The sequence below is a fragment of the Fusarium phalaenopsidis genome (assembly GCF_050370095.1).
Source record: "Fusarium phalaenopsidis strain FUZ10S chromosome Unknown contig_32278, whole genome shotgun sequence".
NCBI classification, from domain to species: Eukaryota; Fungi; Ascomycota; class Sordariomycetes; order Hypocreales; family Nectriaceae; genus Fusarium; species Fusarium phalaenopsidis.
Genome location: NW_028145417.1, coordinates 792,352 through 818,528, shown reverse-complemented (window position 1 = coordinate 818,528; position 26,177 = coordinate 792,352). Strand labels below are relative to the sequence as shown.

General features: G+C 54.6%; 8 protein-coding genes across 8 annotated transcripts; 6 read left to right on the top strand and 2 right to left on the bottom strand.

The window, feature by feature from the left end:
• Positions 1-2,522: 2,522 nt before the first annotated feature.
• On the top strand, positions 2,523-5,597 carry LRP88_00867 (Zn(II)2Cys6 transcription factor; the record flags this gene model as incomplete). Its single annotated transcript, XM_083237571.1, has 4 exons — positions 2,523-2,769; positions 2,872-4,243; positions 4,298-4,682; positions 4,734-5,597. The coding sequence occupies 4 exons, from the start codon at positions 2,523-2,525 to the stop codon at positions 5,595-5,597; spliced, it is 2,868 nt and encodes a 955-aa protein (XP_083106076.1).
• Positions 5,598-6,688: 1,091 nt separating this feature from the next.
• LRP88_00866 (aminopeptidase P family protein) lies at positions 6,689-8,518 on the top strand (the record flags this gene model as incomplete). Its single annotated transcript, XM_083237570.1, has 5 exons — positions 6,689-6,810; positions 6,868-6,932; positions 6,998-7,124; positions 7,176-8,249; positions 8,299-8,518. The coding sequence occupies 5 exons, from the start codon at positions 6,689-6,691 to the stop codon at positions 8,516-8,518; spliced, it is 1,608 nt and encodes a 535-aa protein (XP_083106075.1).
• Positions 8,519-8,900: 382 nt separating this feature from the next.
• Positions 8,901-10,268, bottom strand: LRP88_00865 (concanavalin A-like lectin/glucanase domain-containing protein; the record flags this gene model as incomplete). Its single annotated transcript, XM_083237569.1, has 3 exons — positions 8,901-9,389; positions 9,479-10,112; positions 10,174-10,268. The coding sequence occupies 3 exons, from the start codon at positions 10,266-10,268 to the stop codon at positions 8,901-8,903; spliced, it is 1,218 nt and encodes a 405-aa protein (XP_083106074.1).
• Positions 10,269-11,477: 1,209 nt separating this feature from the next.
• On the top strand, positions 11,478-13,093 carry LRP88_00864 (dolichyl-P-Glc:Glc1Man(9)GlcNAc(2)-PP-dolichol alpha-1,3-glucosyltransferase; the record flags this gene model as incomplete). Its single annotated transcript, XM_083237568.1, has 3 exons — positions 11,478-11,554; positions 11,615-12,381; positions 12,432-13,093. 3 exons carry the CDS (start codon positions 11,478-11,480, stop codon positions 13,091-13,093), a joined length of 1,506 nt encoding a protein of 501 aa, XP_083106073.1.
• A 1,851-nt stretch (positions 13,094-14,944) lies between these two features.
• Positions 14,945-18,186, top strand: LRP88_00863 (uncharacterized protein; the record flags this gene model as incomplete). The annotated part of the gene is made up of 5 exons (XM_083237567.1): positions 14,945-15,073; positions 15,132-15,190; positions 15,246-15,330; positions 15,382-17,066; positions 17,121-18,186. 5 exons carry the CDS (start codon positions 14,945-14,947, stop codon positions 18,184-18,186), a joined length of 3,024 nt encoding a protein of 1,007 aa, XP_083106072.1.
• Positions 18,187-18,813: 627 nt separating this feature from the next.
• On the top strand, positions 18,814-22,696 carry LRP88_00862 (uncharacterized protein; the record flags this gene model as incomplete). Its single annotated transcript, XM_083237566.1, has 6 exons — positions 18,814-18,851; positions 18,904-19,202; positions 19,352-19,715; positions 20,112-20,136; positions 20,196-20,212; positions 20,272-22,696. The coding sequence occupies 6 exons, from the start codon at positions 18,814-18,816 to the stop codon at positions 22,694-22,696; spliced, it is 3,168 nt and encodes a 1,055-aa protein (XP_083106071.1).
• A 301-nt stretch (positions 22,697-22,997) lies between these two features.
• Positions 22,998-24,071, bottom strand: LRP88_00861 (MIND complex subunit MTW1; the record flags this gene model as incomplete). Its single annotated transcript, XM_083237565.1, has 2 exons — positions 22,998-23,960; positions 24,012-24,071. 2 exons carry the CDS (start codon positions 24,069-24,071, stop codon positions 22,998-23,000), a joined length of 1,023 nt encoding a protein of 340 aa, XP_083106070.1.
• A 570-nt stretch (positions 24,072-24,641) lies between these two features.
• LRP88_00860 (uncharacterized protein) lies at positions 24,642-25,942 on the top strand (the record flags this gene model as incomplete). The annotated part of the gene is made up of 2 exons (XM_083237564.1): positions 24,642-24,725; positions 24,791-25,942. The coding sequence occupies 2 exons, from the start codon at positions 24,642-24,644 to the stop codon at positions 25,940-25,942; spliced, it is 1,236 nt and encodes a 411-aa protein (XP_083106069.1).
• Positions 25,943-26,177: the final 235 nt, after the last annotated feature.

The following is a 26,177-nucleotide window of genomic DNA, read 5'->3' as shown; positions in this document are numbered from 1 at the left end:
CTGGTTTGCCCATTCGTCCATGGGTCCCCATAAACCTCCGTTTGGCCATCCATGCCGCTTAACCCCCTTGTCGCTATCACAGCCCTCGCGTCTCGCGGCTTGAGAGCCCACCAGCAAACTAGCCGCAGCTCACTTATGCAGTGCTGGCAGTATCTGTATCCGCTGCGGTACATTGCTGCCGGCCGTCTCATGCTGGGCTAGGCTAGACGCACAGCGGCCGACGCACAGCAGGCTCTAATTGTCTGGAGCTATGAGGCCTGGACGGCCACCGTCCGGTGGATAGAGAGGTCCTCGCTCAAACGGGGGGCGCCCTGAGACTGCGAGTTTATTTTGTGGCCGCGCGGCTTGGGATCATGGGTGGTTGTCTCTGCTCCCGTTCCACTCGCATGCCCTGACTAGTGGAGAGGCCTTGCTCTTTTCTTTCGAGGTTACCATCCCGTCATAGCCGTTCTTCCGCCTGTGCATGTAGGTGGTAATGAATGATACGCGTTCTCATTTGCAGACGACAAAAGAGACATACAGAGAGCGTTGAACAGGAACGGAACCCCAGCAGCCAGCCACCGACGCGTTATTTGGGACAGTGAGTGTCGAGCACAAGGGCTTACCTCTGTAAACTCAACATGAGCTGAATGTCTTTGTTTAGAAAATAGAAAAAAGTTAGCACAGAGAGTTGGCTTGGATCGATTGACACGTTCCATGGCGCCGCTCAGCGCAGCGCAGTGCTGGCCTGGACTCTGCACTGGCCAGAGTCCTCCTGCATCTGGGCTCGCCCCTAAAGGTTGTCCCCCAGGGCCGATCCCACCTGCAGCAGCGTGGAAATCGCTCGGTCAGGGCACAGTGCGAGTTGCAAAACACCGAGCTCCCTCCACAATCCCCCCCATCCACCCTCCACTCGAAGCCTCCCGTCATGTCTCCCCCCATTTCTCCAGGTGCCGTGTATCCAGCGCCATCTTCCATTATTCCCGGTCTTGAGCATCATCGCGAACAAGGTGTCCCTTCAGCTTTGGGGCATATGTTCCTTTCTCTCGTCTCAGTGGTTGCTTTGGATCAATCAATCGACTTGCCTACTTGGACGGACTCCGTTGGTCGGATTGAAGGACCCTGACCTCTTGCTCGCCCCGTCCATTTAGAGCCCTCATCTCCCGTGTCTTTCACAGCGCTTGAAGCCATCGTCGCCTTCAACTCAATTCTGGCCGCCCTCCCCTCCCCCTTGCTACTACGTTAGCTCATGGAGACATCCTTATCTAATATTTGACTTGCGCGTCTCCCCTTCCTCATCGCTCCATTCTTGTCCTTCAGCCCTCGCCCGTCAATCGCTCGCTGGCGCTTGGATTTTGCTTGGCTCCGGCTCTTGGCTCGACATATCCTGTCCCTTGGTTCTTCTTGGCACTCAACTTTTCAGGCCTTTTGTCTCAGCATCCCCTTCCTTCCTCTCTGGCTCCTCTCATCAGCCCTCCCTCAACCTGCCACGGCCGTCCCTCACCGGCCCCGGGCGTTCGCTGTGCGGCATCTCCCTACGGCGGCTTCATCACCCGCTTCTGGCACTCTCCGTCCGTTCCCCTACCTCTCCAGGTTGGAAGACGGCAGCACGGCACGGCCATACTGTGTCGATTATACAGTGCTGATTGGCTCTGACAAGCCCCAAAAGGACCCGATCGAAAGCCCCAAAAGCCTGGCCTGGTCCTTTTGAGAGTCGAGGTCCACTCTCCACTCGCTGACTCCCTCCTCGTTCGTTCGTTCATTCGTACTCTCGCTCAGCTAGCTCAACTCAACTTGGTCGCCCGCTTTCCTGCTGCTGGTCTGGTCTGCCCGCCCCCGTCCTTCGGTCGCGAATTCTCTCCCCCATCCCAACTCCTGCTCTGCGACTGTACTTGACTGGTACTATCGTCTACTCTTGGCCGCCCCTCGCCATCATCGCGATTCCGTCTTCGGATTCTACTGCTGCTTATTCCCCGCCTCTTCGTCTGCGGGAACCTCTCTTGGCGCCCTCTGTTTCGCGGATGGCCTAGGCCTTGAGTCTTGGGGCGATTGGGACATGGGCTGCCGCTGGCCTCGCTACCTGCGACCCTGCAACTCATCCATCCAGCAGCCCCTTCGACTGCCCGCCTCCGTTTCCATTTCTGCCGCACGCCGGCGACGACCACAACCTTCTCCTTTTTGAACACCTCATAGTATCTGATCCGTGGCGTTCGGCTTTAGTGTGGCTATCGAGCCCGACACCTGGTGAGTGAAAAGTGCTTGCGAATCCGTCTGCCCATTCTGCTCAAGTCCCACCGACACCTGAGCGTTGCACTCCTGAAGTCGCCTTTCCTGCACCTTATTACCTCCGTCCTCGACGCCTTCGAGGCTGAACTCGCGCGATTTGCTCACGTTGGCCGAATCAATCGGTCATGGCTCATTGTGCGCCCTGCCAGGACATTCACGATCCCTTGTCTTCCGCGCCCTGGCCCCTCCCACCTCGAACTTGCTCCATTCATTAAACCATCAAATACATCGCCTTTGCTAATTCAATCAAGCCCAAGATGTCACCAGACGTCGCCGACGACGATGCCGGCCAGTCTTCGACCCAAGACTGGCAGGATAACGATGCTCCATCGCCATCAGCCAGCATCAAGTCCGATAACGAGGGCGATGAGGATGCATCCAACGCGCCATCCCAACCCATCCAAAAGCGACGACGAGTAACGCGCGCTTGCGACGAATGCCGCCGAAAAAAGATCAAGTGCGATGGCAAACAACCTTGCACACACTGCTCCGTCTATAGTTATGGTATGAGACCGGCTCGATTTCCTCCCTCGCCCAACACGCCCATTTTTCGATCCCCTGATCTCCACGACCGACAGTGACGCGCGAGCTAACCTTGACTCTTAGAATGTACATACGACAAACCCTCGAACAGAAGAAGGAATCCGGCACCACAGTATATCGAGGCCCTGGAAAGCCGTCTGCAACGCGCAGAGTCACTATTACACAAATTCATGCCAGATGTCGACCTGGCCGATCCCAATCTTGACCCAGCCATTCAACAAGAATTCCGCAATCGAGAAAATGCACGCGCCCAAGCCGCCAAGGCTCGACAGACCCAGCCGCCCCAGCCCGACCCGAATGACGCTCACCTCACTTCCATGATCGACTCGGTTGGCCAGCTTGATCTTGACGAAAAGGGCAGCTGGGATTTCCACGGTATCTCTTCCGGCGCCGTCTTCTTGAAACGCATGAAGGAGCATTTTAGGGGAATGCTTGGTCCTACAGGGAAACAACCCTTCTTACCACGCGCCGAACGACCTCCAGGCCTCGAGTCACCATCTCTCTCCTCTGTCGGAACGCCTTTTTCTGCCGTACCAAGTTATCCCGAGCTACCACCTAAAGATGTTGCCAGGAAATTGTGTTACTATTCTCTCAGCTGCGCGACCTGTCTCGTTCGAATTGTTCACGTTCCCACTTTCTACGATAATATGGAAAAGATCTATGACCGGCCGCTCGACAATCTGACGAAAGAGGAAACGCAATATCTTGGACTGCTCTTTTCTGTCATGGCCCTCGGCTGCATGTACAACAATCTTGACGACAACGACCCCGGAAGCATGGCTTATCGAGAAGCGACGGAAGAAGGTCTCAAATACTACAATGCGGCACGATCCGTACTACAGGACCTCACGGATTGCCGCGATCTCATCTCATTACAAGCTCTCTTATTCATCATTCTCTTTCTTCAAGCAACATCAAACCTCAGCAGCTGCTACTCTTTTGTCGGCATCGCACTCCGTTCATCACTGCGAATTGGTCTGCATCGACACTTGCAGCACGAAAAAATCGACACCATCGAGCAGGAAGTCCGCAAGCGCGTTTTCTACGTGATCCGACAGATGGACATTTATGTTTCAACACTACTTGGCTTTCCTCTCCTCCTCAATGTCGACGATATCGACCAACCTTTCCCTACAGAGGTCGACGATGAGTACATTACATCGACTGGGATCCTGCAACCACCTCCTGGATCCTCCTCTTTCTTCCAGGCTTTCAACGCTCATTCAGAACTGATGGAAATTCTGTCCAAGGTCACAAAATATGTGTATCCAACTAAAGGACTGGGTCAAAGTCTCTCCAAGGATAACAAACCCGCTTCAACCTATCTGATCAGCTATGGTCGGATCAAGGAAATCGAGGCTGACCTTCACTCATGGTTTGAGAGGCTGCCTCAGCATTGGCGACCAAGTGGTGAGGGTCCGATAGAAACGGTCCGGTGAGTAGTTGATCCTTGAAGACTGTTAGACTGAAATGCTAATATGAGAAATAGCATCCGGCATCTGCTCAGATTTGCTTATGCGCATGTGCAACTTGTGCTATACCGACCATTCCTACACTACGTGTCTCCTCGCCTGAGCCAAGGGAACAAGGTCGACGAACTGTCTTACGCTTGTGCAGCGGCCGCTATCAGCGTGTCTCGGAATATCGTGCACATTGGCCTGGAGATTCGGAAACAGCGTGTGCTCAGCGGACCTTATTGGTTCATGCTGTACACCGAGTTCTTTGCCGTCCTCTCACTTGTGTTTTACGCCACAGAAAATCCCGAGAAGCCTGGCTCTGGCGAGGTTCTGGCGGATGCCCGTGCCGGAAGGCAGATGATTGCGGCTCTGGCAGAAAAGAGCATGTCGGCAGAAAGAGTGACGAATGCTCTCAAGGTATGTTCTCCTTTTTCGTAACAGTCATTCTTACTAACATGACGGATTTAGGTCTTGTTTGACCAACTGCCTGAGCAATTGGACGCTGGACGCGTGCGACCAGCTCCCTCCAAGAAGAGGTCGGCGCCCACTGGGCGACCATCGTCTGTGTCGTCTCACCACACCCCGATCCCTGCAAGCATGTCGTCACTCGGAACGGCCGATTTCACTCGCACCAGCCAGATCTCGACCAGCTCGTATCCAACCACACTCTCCCAGGGCACCATGGATCCCGTCGCGGGCGGGAACATGCCAGGCTTCCAGGACACCGGATTCTCGGCCAACTTTGGCGACTTTATGCCGGTTGACATGCAGCGAGGCACGCCTGAATCGACCAGCAGTACGGCGACAAGCACACAGCGAAACCCTTACACGGGACAGCCGCTCAGCATCCACAACCCCGTCAACAAGCTCGACTCGCTCATGTTTCCTTCTGAGGATCCTTTTGCGTACCCGAACCAGCCTATGATGGAACTCGGCTTCCCCAGCAAGACAGATCAGTCTTCCAGCATGGGTGATCATAACCAGGACATGCAGCTCTTCCTGACCGGGACGTTTGATGATGTGGAGAGCCAAATCTTTGGACAACCACCACCATACATGGTGCACCAGCAGGCCCAACCCATGATGAGTATGCCAAGTCAAATGTACAACCCGTCAAGCGTGATGGCCATGCAGCAGGGTCAGCCAATGATGCAACGCCGGCCAATGTCGCAGACGCACGCAATTCATCAGGGACATTCGATCTCAAACCGGAGAGCACACACACAACGCCACCAAGAAAGGCAAATCCAGCAAATGTTTACGGAGCAGGGAATGCAGGCGGACTGGGGAGGTTTCTTTGGTTCTGGAAGAGGAGGATTTCAAGGAATGTAACGGTCTCTACATTTGATACCCACTTTACGATACGGGAGGAAGGAAAGCGCGCGAGGCGTTGGCCATTGAATTTCACTTTGTTTTTATTCGGGGGGAGAGCGATTATGATTTGAACGATGAGCGTCGGGATGATGCCTGTAGGGAGGTGGATGTCTTTTATCGAAACAGGGAGGACAGGGGGAACCGGGCAACGCCAGCGACGCAAGGACGAAAAAGAGGACCACATTCTTAGAGAGATGGATCGGGCACATAGACGGGGCGCGATTGGATGTATATACATGGAAGGTCTCGGGAATGTGTAGGATGGATATACGCAGTAGACCGACATGTTGGGTTGGGAGGGTAGGATAGGGGTGAAAGGATGAGATGGGATGTAGGATGAGAAAAGCTGCATCTTGTCAAGGAGTGCATCTTGTCATGGATATAGATGTAATGATATTTGCCTTGAGGGCATGAAGCAAAAGCTGTGTTGTTTGTGTGAAGAAAGTGTTGAGGCCAAGAGAGCCACTTGGCGAGGCGCTATGGATAATTGGACGAGATGGATAACTTGATAGGACTGCGGCTATTGGCACATGCTCAAGAGGTGTCTTGGAGCTTGTATGAATATGATTAGAGGCGCTCTAGATCGTCCAAGACAAGGGGTAGAGTAACTTACTACGTAGTATTTCTTCGCGAGAGAATGACACGTGAATCTCTTGACGCCAACTCCCGTCCTCAACATTCGGATCGGGGCTGGTTGCGTCATGAGGTCGATGCATTAGTATCGGGTCGAGGCGAATGGCACCAGCCACCAAACGTTAGCAGTTGGGGCGGGTAGCTATGGTTGCAGGGCGTTATCGCTGAGACGCGATACGCTGAGCTAAGCCGTCGAGCACCGCAACGGGACGGGAACTGGCACCTTCTGGGAGGAGACCTAGATACGGGCTGTGCCGGTCGGAGCTTCATATTGCGTCTTTGTCCTTTCACACAAGGTTAGGTTTCTCATACCTCATACTTCATACCTACCATTTCATTTACCCAGGATCGTGCTGGTCTTCTCTCATCCTCCTGTATTCATCTCGCCAGCTCAGCAACAGTCAGCGACACTGGTCATGGCAGCTCTCACAACGCCGCCCAAGCTGGTCAGCGGGGATGACCGGCGAGACGCACCGCTAGCACGTGAAAGAAACACCATCCACTTCGAGCTTGTGCCCGAGGATGAGTTTGACGCGCTGTAAGAATCCTTGCTCGTCTCTGAGCGTTTCTGAGCTGCTGGCTAACCGCGCGGTAGATGCGTTGAGGTCAAGAAGGGTAGCGAGGGCCCGAGTAGTCGGAGTAGCGGTAACAAGTATCCCGGTATGCGACCAGCTCACCAATCTCATCCGTTGAGCGTCTATTCCTTGCTGACCGTTGCATTGTAGCAAAACTCCATGCCCGCAAGGTCGCCGCCGAGCTCGGTGCCACTGACGGCCTCATCTATCTTCCCGGTGAACCCACTCGGCTCTACGAAGACTCGGATCAGTCGCCTCCTTTCAAACAACGCAGATAGTCAGTCGCCCATTACTCACATGGATGAGCCGTCTTCTAACAAACGTACAGCTTCTATTATCTGAGCGGTGTTGACTTTCCCGACTGCTCCGTCACTTACGAGATAGCACATGATCGCCTCACTCTCTGGATCCCCTACGTTGAGCCGCGACAGGTGCTATGGTACGGTGCTACTCCTGACGCCGCGGAGGCAATGCGTCGCTTCGATGTGGATGATGTCCGATACACGGCTCAGCTGCCCAAGTTTCTCCATGGTCACCTCCGACCGGCCACGACTCTCTACGTCCTCCACCCGGACCAGGCTCCTAAGCTGGCTGACCGTCCTCGTGGCCAGACGCAGATTAACTGCTCCAAGCTGCGACCTGCCATGGACCAAGCTCGAGTGATCAAGACAGACTATGAGGTTGCGCTTATTCGCCGTGCTGCGCGCATCTCGGCGGCCGCTCATCGTGCTGTGGCCGAACGCATCCTCAGTATGCGGAACGAGCAGGATGTCGAAGCTGTTCTCCTCTCAGCCTGCACCTCCCGTGGTGCTCATGCCCAGGCATACCCCATCATTGCCGGGGCCGGTCCCAACGCCTCTACTTTGCATTACGAGGCCAACAACCAGTCCCTAGAAGGCAAGCAGGTCATTGTTGTCGATGCTGGTTGCGAGTGGCAATGCTACGCCAGCGATATCACCCGGACACTTCCCCTCACTGGTACCTTTACCAAAGAGGGCGCTGCTATCCATGCCATCGTCCAGCGTATGCAAGATGAGTGTATAGCACGGATCCGCCCTGGCTGCATCTTCTATGAGCTCCATCTGCACGCCAGCGACGTGGCCATCCAGGGGCTGCGCAAGTTGGGTATCCTACGAGGTAACTTTGATGAGATTCAAAAGGCTGGTACCGTCGCTGCTTTCTTCCCTCACGGCCTGGGCCATCACGTTGGCTTGGAGGTTCACGATGTGACGGGCGCCGAGCGTCTCTTGATGAGAGACAACTTCCACATTGAGGGTGGAAAGCGCGAGATGGTTACGGCCACGGCCCTGGTCGCTCTACAGCGAATGGTAGCTGCGCCGCCACCTTATAAGGGACGACAGGCTCTTCGACCCAACATGATTGTCACCGTTGAGCCTGGAATGTAAGTGTCACTGTCTTTCTTGTGACTTGATGCTAACTGAGTCCCTCAGTTACTTCTGCCGACCTTTCATTGAGGGATACTTCCTTAACAACTCGGCACACGCCAAGTTTATCGATCGCAATGTCCTCGAGGCCTACTATCCCGTTGGAGGCGTTCGAATTGAGGACGATATTCTCGTTACAGCTGATGGACATGAGAACCTCTCTGCAGGTGCGCCCAAGGGTGACGAGCTGCTGGATGTGATAAACGGCAGCTTTGAGAGGATTTGAGGGGTAGTAGGGGGTAATATGCTCGACGAGCAATGGGGTTAATATTGAGAAGTGCGTGAAGGGTATATATGGCATATGCATTGACTACTTTGTCTTTTGCTTGCCTTGGTTTGGTCAGCTCAGCGCTTGGCTTGGTTTCAGGAATGAGAATGATGTAGGACGACACAGGTCAGCAGGCGGCACTATTGGTATCAATTTATGGAATTTATCATGCTCATTGCTACCCAAAACATAAACTCTCGCATGTGCAGCTCATACCTCTAATATACAAGAACACATTGACGATTAAGGAAAGGCGTGAAGTCGTAACAACCTCACTCTACTAGATACACAACCGCCTACCCACCAGGTATCAACCCTCGGATACATCCCAGGCATCCGCTTACAAGTACTTCTTGGGCATAGTGGCCCGCCGCCGCTTGTAGATGACATAGGCGGCAACGAGGGCGAGCTGGGTGCCGAGGAAGAAGAGAACCAGGAAGCGGTGGCCTGGGGTGCTGGCCATGACGGCCTGGGAGAGCGAGTTGTGGTGGCTCGAGAGGACGTCGCGAACAGAGCGCTCGGTGGACTGCAGCTTGCGGGTGAGGTCCTTGCGGAGGCCCTTGACCTCCTTCTCGAGCTCGATGACGCGGGTCTGCAGCGCCGTGATGTCGTCGAGCTTGCGCATGTCGGCGCGAAGCTGGCCGATGAGGTTGGTCACCTCCTCGTGGCGCTTGACGTCCTCCTGCTGGTGGCGCGACGAGGTGCGGTGCAGGGACGAGAGCTGGTGGTTTGTGTTTTGGAGGCGGTTGTGGAGATCCATGAACTGCGTCTTGGACGTCTGGAAGATGTCGGGGTCCTCGTCGGCGTACTCGCCCTCAGGGACCTCCCTCTTGGGGGGGAGCGCCTCGGCTGGGGGGGCTCTTGTTGGGCGTCTGCTGCTTCTGCTGCTGCTGCTTGGGGGGGGTCGTTGTTGCGGACGGGGGCCGAGTCCGAGTTGTCGGCCATGACCACCACCTTGAAGACCTCGAACGAATCCGGGTTGTCGGGGGTCGCGGCCGTCACACCGAACTGGTAACCGGTGGGGATGCTAAAGCTACCGGACTCGAAGCACAAGTTGCCGTCGACCTCGACACGGAACGAAGTGGATGTCTGTCGGAGCTTAATCTGTGAGGGTCGGCCCAGGTTTCGGTAGTTGTAACCGCAGTGACCAAACGACAGCTCATCGACGTTGCTCTGCCTCGTGAAGTCGACGGTGCCGTCGTTGAGGAAACCACGGACCATGCCGCCCGCGCCGCCGTGCGTGTCTATCACCAGGGCCAGACCGTCGAACTTGCCGACAGTGTAGATGCTGCCGGAGCCGACAGAGGCAGGACCGTTGCGGACCAGCCAGATGTTGAGGTTGCCTCGGCCGCGATCGGGCCCGTTGGCTCGGAAGTCGACGTCGGCGATCCATTGGTTGCGGAGCAGAGGCTGCTGACCCCAGACGGCACCGCGCTGGTTACCGGGGGCGAGAGGCGTGAGAATGATGCGGTTGGAGAGCACCTCTGGCATCTGGGGGTTGCCCTGGAGGGCAAAGTTGGGGATCTCCCCGCGAGATTCGGGGGGACTTATCCTAGACGAGGGGGTCAGCGACACACACAAGGTTGTACTACACGGGAAGAGCAACAACAAACCTTCCAGCATGACCGAAACTGAGCTCGCTGATGAGGTATTGCGCCTCTGAGAGGCCTGCTGCCAGCAGCGCAGCCAAAGATAGAGAGAAACGCATGGCGAAGAGAGGGAAAGACGGAGGTGGCTCCAAGCTGCGAGAGGTCGTTCAACAAACAAGGGAGGACAAAGGGCGGGCGGTGCCTGGCGCAGGACGAGAGCGCTCAACCTCGTGACTGGACAAGAACAAGAAGTGTCCGTCTGTCTGTCTCTCTACCCAAGCTCGGGTGTTTGATTGTCGAAGGGAGGGAGTGGAGAGAATGGTACGAGCAGAAAAGGCGGGCAAGGCTGAGGACACTTTGCACTATCAACGATGGATGGAATTGGGCCCCTGGGCGGTCTTTTTTTTGGCGGTGGAGGGCACCAATAGAAGAATAGAAACAAGTCAAACCCAACGTCTCAGGAAAAAAGATCAAGACAATGGAATGGGCTAGCAACGTCTATAGAAGGTCTCACTCTATTCAAGGAAAAGGGGGAGAAAAGGGAAACAATTGAACAAATGCTTGGAGGGAAAAGGGTCTCATGAGGGGGGCGGCTGTTGGAGTGTGGGTTGATGAAGCCACACGCGACAGCCACGGACAAGCCCAATTCAACTCAGCCTTGAGGAATGCCCCTGAAGGGACCTAGTAGATGCTAAATTCGGCCATTTTATGACAGACAAATCATGATTTACATACATATAACTACGATAGCAACAGAATAGAGATTTCAATCGTTTATCTCATATCCTTTCTTCAATATTTACTTCTCTCAACTCGTCTTTCTTTCAGCTTCACACTGAATCATTGTGGCTAGTTTAACATGCAGCTGTCTTTCGGTTATTGGTGGGATCCAGCCCAACCCCAGAAGACAAGGCCAGGGGTTCAAGAAGCTCGGGCCCTCGCTAGCGGAGGAGCATCGCACCCTTCTAGAAGCACGACGAGGTTTGAAGAGATGGACACAAGACGCATACTGAATTTCTTTTCAATATCGATTGTTACTGTATCACTACCTATAGCCAATATAAATTCACTATTCAGTGTCAAAATTGCCCCAAACTACCATCCCAGTCAACATCCGTCCAACCCCAGCGTCAATGGAACGATGGATGCACATTTCCCCATTCGGCCTGGTGGGGACCCTACTCCAAAAAAGAACAACGAGCCAATCTCTGACTCCTGAGAGCTCCTCGTCATGATTGCTCCCCAACAGCAGCAGCACGCACCCCTTCATCTCTTCCCTGCCAGTGTCATGAGGCTGAGTTGAAGTCCACCGAGGCGACACCATCACCATGAGCGAGTCGTACCCGACCTTGACGCAGACGGCGCTGGTGGCTGCTGCTTTCAAGATCCTCTTGTTCCCAGCCTAGTAAGCTTCCCGGAGCTCCCCCATCATGCCGTAGGTAGAGCTAACCATCTCGTCAAACAGCAAGTCCACCGACTTTGAAGTTCACCGCAATTGGCTCGCCATCACCGAGAGCCTCCCCTTGGACAAGTGGTACTTTGAAAAGACGTCGGAGTGGACCCTCGACTACCCGCCCTTCTTTGCCTACTTCGAATATGTCCTCGCACACGTCGCCCGCCTCGTCGACCCCCTCATGGTCAAGGTCTACAACCTCGACTACGACAGCTGGCAGACGGTCTACTTCCAGCGGACCACCGTGATCATCACCGAGCTCGTTCTCGTGTGGGCTCTCCAGTCGTTTATCGATTCCACGCCTCTCAAGTCGCGACGCGCCGCGCAGGTCGCCGCTTTGTCCATTGTCCTCTCGCCGGGCCTGCTCATCATCGATCACATTCACTTCCAGTACAATGGTTTCATGTACGGCATCTTGGTGATGTCGCTGGTCTTGGCGCGCTATAAGGGAACTCTCCTGTCTAGTGGACTCGTGTTCGCCGCGCTGCTCTGCTTCAAGCACATCTACCTGTACCTGGCCCTGGCCTACTTTGTCTTTCTCCTGCGGGCGTATTGCCTGTCGTCCAAGTCCATCTTCCGGATCCGTTTCCTTAACTGTATCAAGCTCGGTCTGGGCATCGGGACCATCTTTGGAGCTGCCTTTGGCCCATTTGCGGCCCTGGGTCAGATTCCGCAGCTCTTGAGCCGACTGTTTCCCTTTTCGCGGGGTCTCTGCCATGCGTACTGGGCGCCCAATGTCTGGGCCCTCTACTCCTTTGCGGATCGCGTTTTGATCCATGGTAGGTTTATCACTTGGCAAATGGTAGTTCTTATCGCTAATTCATCATAGTTGCCCCGCGACTTGGCTGGGCTGTCAACCAGGGCGCGTTGCAGAGCGTCACTCGCGGCCTTGTTGGAGACACTTCGTTCGCTGTTCTGCCTGAGATCAGCCCAAGAACGTGTTTTATCCTCACACTCATCTTCCAGGGCCTGCCGCTTCTCAAGCTCTTCTCGCAGCCTACCTGGGAGAATTTCATTGGTGCCGTCACCCTGTGCGGCTATGCCTCTTTTCTCTTCGGCTGGCACGTTCATGAGAAGGCCATCCTCCTCGTCATCATTCCCTTCAGCCTCATTGCCTTGCGCGATAGACGACATCTGGGCGCATTCCGGCCTCTCGCCGTTGCAGGCCATGTGTCGCTTTTCCCGCTCCTCTTCACACCCGCCGAGTTCCCCGTCAAGACCATCTACACCATCATGTGGCTGGTGGTGTTCCTCATGGCATTTGACCGTCTCGCTCCGGCGTCCAACAAGCCCAGAATCTTCCTCCTGGACCGATTCAGCACTCTGTACATTGCAGTGAGCATCCCGCTCATCCTGTACTGCTCGCTTCTGCACCAAATCATATTTGGAAAGAGCTACGAGTTTCTGCCATTGATGTTTACCAGCTCATACTCCGCAATTGGAGTTGTCGGGAGCTGGGTGGGCTATATGGTGGTGTATTTTACCGCATGAGATGGGTGTATATAGCAAAGATACCCTAAAATAGATTTCCTATTATTTAGAAAATTCTGAAAGATTCCGAAGCAACCAATCTACCTATTTAGGCAGTTATCTGGAAAAGGGGAAACCCAGTCAATGATACCTTCCATCCTCACTTCTGTGAAGCCCCTGGCGGATTTGCTCGGGAATGTTTCGAGCCACATTGGCAGCTGAGTCATCCAAAATTGTGGGGGTCTTCCACGTGAAGCGCAAGGCTGAACGCCCCCTTTGGTCTAAGAACCTCCAGCTTGGTCCCTAGGATCCAGACATCCCCCAGATCGACGCCAAAAAGTCAGAAAAGCCAGGTATTTCATTATGGCGGCCTGGAATGGCATGCAGGGGAATATCAGGAGCTAACACGGCCAAATTAAATACGTTTTGTCTGGACATGATGTTGCTCATACGACGCGTTCAAGTTGAGTTATGGGAACTTGCGGCGCCGTATATCGCACAACCTCGATACGAGATAATGCCGTGGCGCTGTTTTTGATAATCTGCAGTGAATTCAGCGTCGCATATTGCTTGATTGACGGTTTTGCGTGCTCTTGCGGGACGTGGATGGTCGTCGCGTCAAACCTGCCATCGCGGTCCCGGAGGAGGCGGGCAGATGAGACGGCCCACCCTGTCTAAAGATGATATTTGCAGGTCGAGCAATAACGGCAATATCTAGTCGAAACTAAGTCGAAAAATCATGCTTCAGGGCTCATTAGATGCAGCGGAAGATGACGATCCCAACGAGCCCAAGAACGTGGGCAAAAGTCTACGAGGCGCCTGTTTTGTTGGCCGGCGAGGGTCAGTCGCGCCGAGTGGAGGGAGAGGAGAGTGGGTGGTTCTAAGGCGAGGAGGACGGAGGACGAGGAGGATGTGGTGCCGGCGCGGGTGACAGGGGTGCGTTGATGCGTAGGTGCCCGGGAAGGCTAAAAAAATCTGGGACATTTTTTCTTGGAAAAATGTTCCTCTTCGAGCAGGCACAAACGGGTCGTCAACCTGCAAACGGGTACATTTTATAATCATCTTCAATGAGCTTGATCTTCCTGATGGGGTAATTTATAGCTTGATCCCAGCTTGTGTGCATCCCATGGTAGAGCTGTTGACCCTGGTGTTCAGCACGGCCATGCTAGATGCTGGCGGTACCTGGGACGGCACTGACAAGGAAGTAGATGTACCTTTAAGATACCGCATCACCACCTGTACCGTCAGTGGCACGACAGGTACTCCCATATTCCCAATCGACCCACTGTACACCCCCATCTCTCGAGGTACCTTGCGCTGGCGCCCACCCTCGCTCCTTCTTTTCTAGTTCCTCCCCCCGGGACCACCTCGCCGTTGCTCCCGTCGCGTCAGCCCGCTTCTTTCCTTTCCTTCCTCCATTCTTCCTTCCTACATCACTGTACTCGAGGCATCCTCGTCCACCATTGTGCTATACCTCGACGCACACATCTACAGCATCCCCTTACCGAGATACTTGAATATCAAGCATCTCTTCCCGTTTCACACCTTCTCGGCCACCTCCCGCCGTGTAAGTCGTTCGTCCCGGGCTCGATCAACCCGCGACGCACCCACCCCCGATTTCCCGCCCGCGCGCCCGCGTTCTCCTCGATCCGCCCACACGAGTGACAAGGCACCAATTTCGCCTCGCAAACAATCGACCGCCCGCACTCGCGTCTCGCAACCGCAACCGCATTTCTCGCCCTCACCCATGCTGCGCCGTCGCGACATCCTGCAACGACAAACTTGTTAGTGGGGGGGAGGCTGCTTCTCAGCCTTGCAGGTGGTTTCTTTTGCACTTGATTCTCGACCGCTTGCGCCCAGCATCACTAGACCATGGTACGCCCTCCCGATCTTTTGCTCTGGCCACCCGCGCACCCGCTAAACCACCATCGCCAGGTTCTCTTCAAGCGAAAGCCCGTCCAATTCCTGCCTCCCGCAGAGATCGAGGATGAGAATGCCGAGGTATGCCCGTCAACGTCAACCGGGTTTCTTGCTTCGCGCAGAAGCTGATTCTTGATAGGTCTGGTACATCCCCCAAACGGGGGAGATATTTGCTTCTTATGAGGACTACTTAAATCGGTAAGTGCTGTTCATGCGCTTTTGCTGGAGCCGTTTGTAGCTTACACCTTCTTAGCATGGATTTCTACAATCAGCGTCGGTTCAATGATCAAATCACTGGTCACTCAGGCCTGACCTTTTTTGAAGCTTTCAAGAGCGAGGTTAGTCTTGGGTTCTCTTGATCACCGTGCACCAACTGATCATAAAATTAGCTTGCTGGAGGTAAAGAAGTCGAGGCTTCCTTTCCCGAGGCACTGAAGGGTCCTATTCTGCGTAGGGTGCAGTTTCAGACCGTTTCTCGCCTCGATAACCTCGTCGACCAGATTTACGAGGAGTTCAAGCTCGACTACTACCCTGGCGAAGAGGTTACAGTGACCTTGGATGGCGGCGAGCGCGTTCATGGTTTGGTTCGCGACAAGACGACATTTGGCCCCCGTGCTCTTCCAGACGGCAGCAAGGCCCTGCCCACGACTCGCTACCTCGTGAACCTCAAGGACTCGGAAAAGGAGACGATCGTTACTGACGAGCATATTTGCCGAGACCGGGGTGTTTTTACAAAGGCCATGCTCAGATCGTTCATCAAGAAGACAGTGACTCGCGATGCGTGGAACGGCGCACCTTGGTTGGTCAAGCATGATTATGCGAGCCAGTACCACATCGATACGCGCGTGCCGCCTCACCTTCGCTACGACACCAAGATTCTGGAGCGCAAGCAGCTTCAGGCACAAAAGCGAGCCCACATCAACCATGACACCAACGGTCACAGCTTGGTTGCTGCCCTACACTCGGGTCCTGTGCGATTACCGGAGCTTAAGCCAGCTCCAAAGAGCAAGGTGAAACCCGGTCAGCAGGGAACCGCATCCAAGGGACTCAAGTGGCCTGTGAACATGCCCGTTCATAGCAACCCGTTCAGCTCTCCTTCGGATTATGGCATTCAGACTCCCATCCACCGCGACCCCACGCCTCCACCACCTCCGCCACCTCCTCCTCCCAAGTACCCGATTGAGGATCTACAGCTTGAGCCTCGAACCGATCGACAGCGCCCTGCTTTGAAGTTCCTCTGCAGAGACCCGCCTGTCAAAGTTCAAAACGGCGATTCTACCCACGATGACCTATCCAAGAACATTGACATGTCTTCCGTCGGCCCATTGCTCGAAACCTGGGACACACTGAACGTGTACTGCGAGGTCTTCAAGCTGGACTCCTTCACATTTGATGACTACGTCCAAACTCTGTGTGCTGCATCTGAACAGGTTCCGATCCAACTTTTCGACGAGATTCACTGTTCGGTCCTTAAGATTCTTGTCGATTCTGAAGCCGATGGTGGCAAGGTTCGAATCACACTCCCAGAGATCGAGGAAGAGGATAGCGACGAGGAGGAAGACGAGGACACAAGCGCACAGCCTACTCCCGAGCCAGAACCGAAGCCCGTTGGACGTGCTACTCGTAGCAGTCTTGCCAAGCTGGAGGCAGAGAGACTGGCTGCCGAGGCGGCTGCCGCTGAGAGGGAAAGCGAGGAGGAAACCAAGCACCGTGCCGAACAGCTTCTCCAGGACTACGATTGGATCGAACATCTCCGAAAGCGCGACTTTATCAACGGTGGTTGGGAACGCATCATGGTTGGTTTGCTTCATCAGCTGTCCAAGAATGAGCGCCAACACGACGCTTGCGAGGAGCTTCTGCTCGAATTGGTGCCTCCTGGAGTCGATGCGTCGCAGGAGACAGTGCGACAGCGATACGCTGAGCTCGATGTCAACCACCGTGTCAAGGCGCTGCAGATCATCTGCATGTTGACCACTGAGACCAAGGCCATCCGGGGGTACATGGAGGATTGCAGTGAGACCATGACCACCTATCGCAAGGAAAAGATTGACTGGCAGCGGCAGCGAAAGCAAGCGTAAGTCGAAACGGGTTCAAATTACTGATAATTGTTGGCTAACGAACCGTATAGCGTTGAGGAGCTCCGTCACTTAAACGAGCAAAAGAAGCTGATGTTGCCGGACAACATGCCGCCTTCGCCACCGCTGAATCCCCGCGAGGATGAAGGAGATGTCAAGATGGCCGACGCGGACGACTCGCACATCTCGCGTGAGGCAGATGGTGAGGAAACAGAGGACGACCCAGTGTCAACGAGAAAACGACGACGCCCTTTGACGGCTAAGCAACGAAAGCGAGAAGAGGAGAAGGCCCGCAAGGAAAAGGAAAAGGCTGAAAAGACCCCCAAGGGCCCAACTCAGTCCAAGCAATTCATCAAGCTACTCAAGGACATCCAGAAGAAGGAGGATGTCGTCAAGAAGTGCGAGGAGGAAATTGCTGTCATCGACAACGACCTGCGCGAGGCCGACTGCCCACGCACCAGAGTTCTCGGCAAGGATCGATTCTGGAACCGTTACTACTGGTTTGAGCGCAATGGCATGCCATACGGCGGTCTTCCTGACAGCTCGACTGCATCGGCCGACTACGCCAACGGTCTGATCTGGGTGCAGGGACCCGATGAGCTGGAACGAGAGGGCTACATCGACCTACCTACCGAGCTTCAGGACGAGTACAAGGCCAAGTTCAACATGACGGTTCCCGAGCGAAAGACCATGGAAGAGGGAGACACCAGTGTCTTCAACGCCTACCAATGGGGCTACATCTCTGAACCAGAACAGGTCGATGAGCTCATCAAGTGGCTCGACCCCCGCGGTTTCAATGAGCTGAAGCTCCGCAAGGAGTTGCTCAACTACAAGGAGAAGATCGCTAAGAACATGGAGAACCGGAAAGCGTATCTTGCGAACGAGGACGAAACAGAGAAGAAGGAAGAGTCTCACAAGCGGATGAGCACTCGCATTCGAGACAAGACGCCCGAGATTCCCCACTACCGCTGCCTCAAGTGGGAGAACACGACGGCTCTGGAGGAGTTGGGTCACCTGCACAGTGATCCTCCACCACCCCCACGATCTCGCAAGCAGACCCGGAAGCGAGAGGCAGCTCACGAAGCGCCGGCGCCAGCAGCAAAGTCCCGACGACGATGAAGAGTCAGGGGGCTATGATTTAGCGAGTTTGAGTATGTGATCTTTTTGGCATGGAATGCAGTGTTTGGTTGCATAGCGAGATGCGTTGAGGAGGAAGGCAGGCATGGCATGCAAGGGAATACAGGAAGCGGACGGCGGCAGGTTGTCCTTTCAGGTACAGGAACAGGACGGAGTCTAAGAGAGCTTTTTTTTTGGCGTTTGTGTCCCGCCTGGCTTCGGGATAGGGAGCTGGCAGCATAAGGGAGGTAAAATAGACTACAGCTAGCCAAAATCAAGACATGTAAGAGTTCAAATCTCGATATTTAACAGTTATGGAAGACCATGTCGGAGTTTTGAAGTGATTGAGGAGCACATGTGACAGGGCGGATGACGGCCTGAATAGGAAAACTGCACCGGAAAGTTGATCGGCATCTCAGCATCCGACCGCCGATCCGCAGGATCGGATGTCATCATGATCGGACAGTTATTTAGACCGGCCGTATCGGGCAAATCAACCGGGACTAGAATATATAACATGAGGACATTCCGCAGAATTATTGACAGTTTCTCTTGATTCAGACATCATAACACAATTACACCATCATTTCAACATCTTGAACACTTTTAACATAATAATCCCGAGACACGATGGCTGCAAACGAACTTCCCGAGGTCAAGCTCTACTGGTACGTCACATGCCGGGGACTTTTCTCATCATGATGCTGACTCTGGCTCAAGGCTCGATGAGTCGCGCTCACAGCGTATCCTTTGGTTGTTGGAGGAGCTCAAGCTCCCATACACTCTGGAAATGTTCCGCCGCAACAAGGAGACCAAGCTTGCCCCGCCAGAGCTTGAGAAGGTGCACCCTCTGGGCAAGTCGCCCATCATCAGTGTCACCCCCGCGGGTGCAGGTGAGGGCGTGGAGCCGGTGATATTGGCTGAGAGCGGCTTCATCACACAGTATCTCACTGAGCACTGCCCCGAGGGGAAGAAGCTGATGCCGCCCCGGTGGAAGGAGGGAATGGAGGGCAAGATTGGTGGAGAGACGGAGGCTTGGATGAGATATCAGTATTATCTGCATTACTGCGAGGGTAGCCTGATGCCTGTCCTTGTCATGTCCCTCATTGTGGGTGGTAAGTCTACACATCTATCTCTATCCAACCCCAGCACTAACAACTCATCTCAGTACTCAAATCCCCCAACGTCCCCTTCTACATCCGACCCATCTCAACCATACTAGCCAACCGCATCTTCTCCTTCTGGATCTTCCCCAACACGCGGCGCAACCTCTCCATGATTGAGGGCCACCTCGCTACTTCAGGCGGCGACTACCTCTGCGGCGCCACTCTGACGGCCGCTGACATTCTCATGAGCTTCCCGCTCATCGCGGCGCAGGGCAAGCTGGACGAGTTTGGCAGCTGGGAGGGGGGCTCGTGGAGGGAGGAGTTTCCAAGGGTGGCGGCGTATGTGAAGAGGCTTGAGGCGGGGGGGGGGTATGTGAGGAGCGTGGAGAAGGTCAAGGAGATTGATGGAAGTTTTACGGCTTCTCTGTGAGATACGGCTTTGTTCCTCGTGGTTTGCTATACTGGAGAGGCTTTGGGTTGTTGCGAAGGGTTATGTGTTATGGTTCAAGATTAATGACCCAAATAATTGCTCAATAAGAAATACCTAAGATGAGAGTTTCATGTATTAGTCGATCTTACCAGGTAGACACTTAAGACTGAGGCTACATAAACATTCAGAGAAAGTATGACCAATCAGAAGAGAAATATTCAACATTCAAGTCGCTATGGATGCCAATGAGACCACTGCCGGTGAGGGATAACTCATGCCAATAGAGCTACCCGGTACATTTATACACCGAGGATTACCGAGGTGGTGTGCAACTACCGAAACCTGATTGGCCACACACCTTGACTTCGACCTCACCTTGAAAATAATTGGAGCTCAACCATCAAGTTTCCGACATCTGCAACCTTCATCCTTTTGAAGCCCGTTGCGGCCATTCGCCATGTATGCATCTCGAATAGTCTGTTCAAGATGCTTGGTGCAAGCCCGCACGGCCTCCACAAGGCGGCTGGGGGCCGTGGCCTTGTATTCGACAAGGGCTGATGCCTCACACTCGCCCACGCGAGCCTCATCTTCACCACACAACCCCGGCAATGGGCATCCAGCACGACGCCGACCATGGGGCAACTCGAAAGATTCGAAAAGAAAGCACGAGGACTCTGCATTGGCCTTATTCAATGAGGTGGTTGACCCTTCCAGCAACAATAAACCCGCCAATGTCCCCATTCTTGGTGAGCTCGAGATCGCCTCGAGACTCAAGGAGCTTAGGGAAAGGGACATCAAGACACATGAGCAGTTCAAAGTATTTGACGAAGAGATATGGCCCAGCATCCAGGAGCTCCGAGGCCAACTGCCCAAGCCCATCTATATGGCCGTCACCGGGCTCCTCAGCGACCAAAACCTGACAATGCTACGAGATGGGCATTACCTACGCAGCGTACGGCTGTCACAGGTGTATAGCACCCTTGGGAAGTACGACCTCGACATCAGGAACGACCTTATCCTGAACCTCTGTATCAGGATGACGCAGGCCAGAAACAAATCTTACACCCGCACTCAGATGAGGGACGAGCTCATCGGCATGTGGAAGCACGTCTCCCAGCTCAAGCGTCCTGGAGAAGTTGACCGAGAACTCCGCTTTGCAATGCCCTCGGTCCCTGAGGTGCTGAAAGACGCAGAGAAGGCCAGATTTGTCGAGAAGGACCAGACACAGGACTCCAGCAAGAACCAAACAGCACGCGCACTGGCCTCGATGTTCCTCCAGTATCCGCCACCACAAGCTCAAGACATCATCCCGGCTCTTCTGGCGACTCTGGCTGTTGCGTCAGATGTCAGGTACTTTGGCCGTGAGAAGAGGGTTGCCCTGTCTCCGTTGTTAGTGCTTGCCCGAGCCGTGCTATCCAAGCACCAACTTACGGAGGACAACATCCACTCCATTCTCTCCAATTATCACACTTTGCCTGCTGAAAAAATGGACGCACTCGGGGTCTACGTCAAGAGCCAGTGGCCAACTGTCATGACCATGCTCACGACTGAGGCAGAGCAGTGGATGAAACCCGAGAGTCATGAGTGGGCAGAAGACCCTGTCAAGATAGCCGCATCCCGTGTTACTTCGTTTCACAAGCTTTTGAAGTCGGCGTACCGTGCACGCAATATCGGCGCTATGAGTGCCATCTGGGAGGACATGATGAAGAGCCTGGAACAGAACCCCCGGGTAAGGGAGCAATTGGCCGACAGCCCCGACTTCCTCGACTATTGGATCTTTGTGTGGTGTGCGGTTCGCCGAACAAAACGGCTGGAGGAGACGATTGAGCTGATGCGCTCGTTGAACATGCCCATGACACTCAAGTCGTACACGGCCATGATGCACGGGTGGAAGAAGTGCAAGGACCTCGCCAAGGTTGAAGCACTATGGGGACAGCTCGTCTCGGCTGGCACAAAGTTGGATATTGTCATCTGGACTGAACGTATCTCAGCCCTCATCGAGCTAGGCAAGACCCAGGCGGGCATCCAGGCGCTTGAAGAGCTGGTGATGACGTGGAAGAAGGCAGTCCAGAATGGAACCGAGGCCCAGGCCGTGCAGCCCACTATTCATGTCATCAACGCTGCTTTCAAGGGCATGCTGCACCTGTATCCAGATGCTGCTCACGAGCTGTTGGCATGGGCTGGCCGAGAGGGCTTTGAGCCCAACGTCCGAACATTCAACATCCTCATCAGCGAGAGCCTCCGAGCCGGACACACGGATAAGGTGACGGATCTGCTACGCGCCATGAGACAGCAGGGGATTGACCCTGATACTGCCACTTTTACTATTCTCCTGGAGGAGGTGGTCAAGCGGATGGACTATGCCACCTCGGAGGAGCAGGTGGAAGCCGTGCACTCCATCTTTGCTGATATGGAGGATGCCGGCCTCAAGCCCAATCTCGAGACGTATGGAAAGATGCTGTATGCGGTCGATGGCATCCAGGGCAGCTCAGACGACGCCATGGCCGCCGTCCAGAACCACATGCGCAATAACGGCTTCGCCGTCACGCCGCACATGGTTACTATCCTTATCGAGCGCGCCCTCCGCCGAGACCCCCCGGACATCAAGCGAGTCCGACTGCTGCTCAAGGAGAACAAGCTCTCGGTGGTCAAACAGGGTGACCAGACCCTCTGGGAGCGCGTCATGAGTGCCCACGCCATCAGCGGTGAGACGAAGGAGGCCATGCGCATCTTTGACGACCTCGCCAAGGCTGGTCGTCCCGTCACATCGCTGCCGTGCTTGTCGGACCTGGTGGGCGCGCTGCTGCAGAAGAAGGAGACCGAGTCTGCGCAAAAGGTCATCGACACGGTGCTGACGCACAAGGCCAAGAGTACCGACAACTTGGAGTCGAACCAACGGTACTGGAGGCATCATCTTTGGTTCATGGCCAGGCGGAACGGGTTGATCAAGAACGACACCATCCCTCTACCTCACTGATGATTCATACGAGAGCGAAGTGGCATGTTTTGGTCTATGTAAGAGAAGGGGAGGGAAATGTATCAAGTAAAAAGATATGTTTTCAAGTGTATCAGAGGGAGAAGTCCTCACTGGATGAATGTATTTCTCGTGCTTGAGACCGCACGCCTGTAACATAGCAAAAGAAGAAAAAAGAAGAGACGTTAGAGCCATCACCACCCATGAAGCAAGGGGGGTCCAACCGTTTTCCTATCCTGCGCCGGCACGCCGTTTCCCGATCTTTGAAGATGCCTAAATCCAAATGTACAAATGACATCGATGTTCATGACTCGTCCATTGGTTCTCCATCGCCGCCTTTTGACTCTGGCGATTTGTTGTTGCCCAGCATAGAGACTACTTGCTCTAGACCCTCGACGTCTCCTCGTGTTATCTTGCGTCCCTCGCCTTGCCACTCGCCATCGCGAACTTCGCCCTGGGCCCCTAGCTCTAGACCTCTCGCTGTTTCGAGATACTTGCGTGAAGCCCCTTCGACATATTCTACCCGCTCACGTCTCCATGTCTTTGAACTGCCCGTAGCATCCTCATCAGCAGCATCAGCATCAGCGTCATCAGGTCCAAGATCAGGAAGAAGCGTGCGCAGAGACGTTGAAAGCGCACGGAGAGCCTGTAGCTGAGAGAGGGTAAACTCGGTTGTCGTAGCAATGGGCGTATTGGCGTCCGCGTCTTGTAGACTGGCTTTATCACGGAGGAATCCAAACGCCGACCCGGGCTGAGCCTGTCCCTCCTCCGCCTTGACGCCTCCCGGCACGACACCAAGCGCCGCCCTTAGCTTAACGAGAAGCACGTCGTTGCGCGCCCGCTCCGCCTCGAGCGCTGTGTGCAGCTTCTGGCTGGCGTGCAGCCTCCTCCGCAAGGCCGTGATGGACTCGGCGGTGGGGCGGTCGGGAGCTTCAAGGGCGTTGAAATCGAGGCCCTCGTAGTGGGCGAGGCGCATGTATGGCTGATCGTCGGGCCGCACTGTGAGGATGTTGCGCATGGTGTACAGCTCAAACAGATCAAAGTTCTTGTCGATGGACGCGTTTAGCAATGTCTCGAGCTGATGGGTGCCATGCTCAATCTCGAGCTTTGCGGCTTCATCTGGCGGTAGCGGTGTCTCTCCAGCTGGAGCATGTTTTTCGGAGAAGCCGAGAGATTGTGGAGGAATGGAGAGAAGAAGACGCTCGACTGAATCAAGGGCGCGGTCGGCGAGGACGTTGATTGTGTTGATGATGTCGTCGAGGAGGGACTGGCGGGGATATTAGGTAGAGCGCGGCAGAGATCATGGGCAACATACGACTGGCGGGTAGCCAAAGTGCTCTGTGAGGAGCTCATAGTCTGAAGACACTGGAGCTGCCATTGTGGTTGAGGTTGTAGAGGGTGGTCGAGTTGGAGTTGTAGTGGGGATGATGGTTTGGCGGTTTAGACGCGTCTCGTCGCGTTAATGGGTGCCATTGAATTCATGGACTATCAGCACCCGGAGAAGAAAAGTCACAATTGTTCAGATCTTCCTAATGTAAAATGAACGTAGAATCTCCAATATGAATCTCCTTGGACTTTCAAATTGTAGATTAGGTATTTGATCGCCTGCTACAAACTGCCTGTAAGTGCGTCGGCGGATCATGAAGGTCCAAATCTCTGCGCCTGAATCGCAAGGCGTCAAATCCTCACGAGATCCGAACCTTCCCAATCGAGCAAACATGACCCCGCCAAAAAGGAACGAACCTGTGGCGCGGCTGCGCTTCCGAAATTGTGGCTGAAAGTACGTCACTTTCCACCGGGGGACGTCCCCCTCCTACGGACGGACTTGGGCTCCCTCTGAGCTAAGCCCAAACCTCGTGTGTCTCTTTTTCCTCTTCCTTTGACCTTGTTTATTCCGACTTCACCTATACCCTATTTCCCCCAAGTTCAACCATTGGATATTGTCACCATGTCGTCGGGATCCAAGTATAAAGATATCATGAAGAAGGGGTGGCACCCGGAGAAGCCGGGCACGACGTTCAAAGGTCAAGTGGTAAGTCGTCCTTCACCTCTTCTTTCACTATCGCCGCCGCGGCTGACAAGATATTTCCCCTAAAGAATGGCCTCCTCCATAGGAAAAAGTCCGACGACGACCGCTCCGATCACGTCTCCGTGCCTCTCTCCCGGCTCAAGGACCCGGCATCCTTTGCGCCACCGCCAAAGCGTACCGGCTCTGGTCTTGCGCCTCCGCCGCCTCCTACGGGGCCGAGAAAGGTCATCACCGCTCCGTCCAAGTACATGGATCCGCGGGCACCCGCCGTTGAGGAACCTCAGTATGCTGAGTCGGAGGAAGAAGAGGAACCCAAGCCACGCGGGCCTTACCGTTCCAACACTACAGGCCTTGCGACGAACCACCTCCCCAAGCCGCCGGGTAGGAGAGACGGTGCTGATGGACGAACTGCGGAGCCGCCGTCGTATCAGTCTGCCATGGCGGCCGTTGGAGGAGGAAGATCTGCGCCTCCCAGCTTACCGCCGCGTCTACCACCAAGAACCAACTCGGGCAGTACAGTCTCGTCTGGCGCTGCAAGCCCAGCTCCCTCGAGCAACCCTCTCATCAACCAAGGCGCCCTGAACCAAGGAGCCATCAGCCGTCTTGGCGCAGTAGGCGTATCGGTCCCTGCCTTTGGCATTGGTCGTTCCAGTCCTGCGGCTTCAGAGTCTGATGGTCCGCCCAAGCCCCCGCGTCCTGGAGTTGCCTCGCCTCCTGCTACACCCTCGCATATGAATGAGCTGCAGAACCGCTTTTCCAAGCTTGGAACGTCAAACGCCAACGCCACGGAGCCGCCTAGTCAAGGAACGACATGGGCGCAAAAGCAAGCTGCCCTCAAGACCGCATCCAACTTCCAAAAGGATCCTTCATCAGTGTCACTCTCAGATGCTCGGGCGGCTGCTAGCACGGCCAACAACTTCCGTCAACGCCACGGAGAGCAGGTCGCTGCAGGAGCAAAGACGGCCAACAGCCTGAATCAAAAGTACGGACTTATGGACAAGGCAAAGAGCTCATATGCCAGTGTACAAGGCACTCAGCAGGACCAGGGAGCCCAGGCTGGAGCTGCCTCTCCATCCCTGTCGGGTCTCGTAGGGAAGAAGAAGCCACCTCCGCCCCCGCCAAAGAAGAAGTCGGCTCTCGTGGCCTCGGTGACCCCGAGTGCCCCCGCCGATGATGATGCACCACCGCCTATTCCCATGGCAACGAGGCCGCAATTTTGAGCAAACCTTTCCTGTCCTGCCCTATCTTGTCTTGGTTGGGATAAACAAACAAACAAATCAGCATCGCCGGGCGTATTCGGAGTTTTGTCGACTATCTTTCCATGCCGTCCATACATAGCATCACTCGCGATTATTAGAATGTTAGAGACTGAAAATTGGGTGACATCGTGACGATCAGACTGGATTGGAATCTGCAGCCTTCTTTTTTTCATTTCATCGATACGTCTCGGGGGAT